Here is a 998-nt window from a genome sequence, read left to right as displayed (position 1 = left end):
AATCCTTTTGGTGCATTTGAATTTGTTTATATTCATCACTTCTCTTTCTAAATACCTTACTTCTGGTGGATTGTCTCATACTTAAGCTATGAAACTCTTCGGTCTACGATGCAGTTTCCGTATCAAACGTTGAGATAGATCAGCAACTGAAATCTCTTGAAATTGTGCCATAGAATTACCTCGCGATGATGACATTCAATCCCTACAAACTTTACCACCTCCTATCTATCATTTAAATTTAATATATTTTTACCTGAATACTTTATAGGCTCGTGCGCCTCTTTGATGTGATACCCCGGAGACGCTTCGGTATTTCTACAAATTGCTTATCATAGGGAATTGAAATCAGAGCTATTGTGAAGGGAAGGTTTAATCTTTCAACTTGATCGTTGGGCCCAGCGACTCCTCGTTTCATAAAAAATGGTACAAGACTGAAAGAACGATATACAGCAAAGAAATAGTGATTTATGAATCTTTTAGGCATGTCAATAAATTAGGGAGTGGCTATCACGTGTTTCCATTTAAAATCACGCTTAGACCGAAGGACAGTGGTACATGCACCCTATCACAGTATGTGGACAATTTTTACGTAGAAGCGAACAGCTACTACGGAATAGATGCGTTTCTGAAGGTAGAAGGGGTGTTCAAGCCCGTTCTCACGGATAATGTGCGTGTAGAGATGCGAACATACCACCAGAAAACGAGAAAAATCACAGACACGATTAATATCACGTCATGTCTGTGCCTGATGTCCACTAACCTGATCATTATTGGTCATACGGACAAGGATAAGTATTCAACAACCGATGCCATCTCATTTTTTACGCGCCTTTCCAACAACACCTATGGTATCAAAAGTGTCAAATTACGGCTTTACTGCCATCTCACACTCAGAACAAAGAACAACGTCGTGAACAAAACAAAACTCGTTGCTTCATCTGATAGATCAATCATAAAGCTCAATGATAAAAATACCGAGTAATGCTGCACCTACGGTG

The 998-nt window shown here is 39.3% G+C and overlaps 1 protein-coding gene across 1 annotated transcript; it reads left to right on the top strand.

Annotated features, from left to right (window-relative positions):
- Positions 1-382: 382 nt before the first annotated feature.
- VCUG_02705 (uncharacterized protein) lies at positions 383-982 on the top strand (the record flags this gene model as incomplete). The annotated part of the gene is made up of 1 exon (XM_008077523.1): positions 383-982. One exon carries the CDS (start codon positions 383-385, stop codon positions 980-982), a length of 600 nt encoding a protein of 199 aa, XP_008075714.1.
- Between the last annotated feature and the right edge of the window lie 16 nt (positions 983-998).

Source organism: Vavraia culicis, assembly GCF_000192795.1.
Source record: "Vavraia culicis subsp. floridensis unplaced genomic scaffold supercont1.177, whole genome shotgun sequence".
Lineage (NCBI taxonomy): Eukaryota > Fungi > Microsporidia > Pleistophoridae > Vavraia > Vavraia culicis.
Note: the sequence above shows the minus strand (reverse complement) of the source record. Positions and strands in the feature narration are given on the sequence as shown.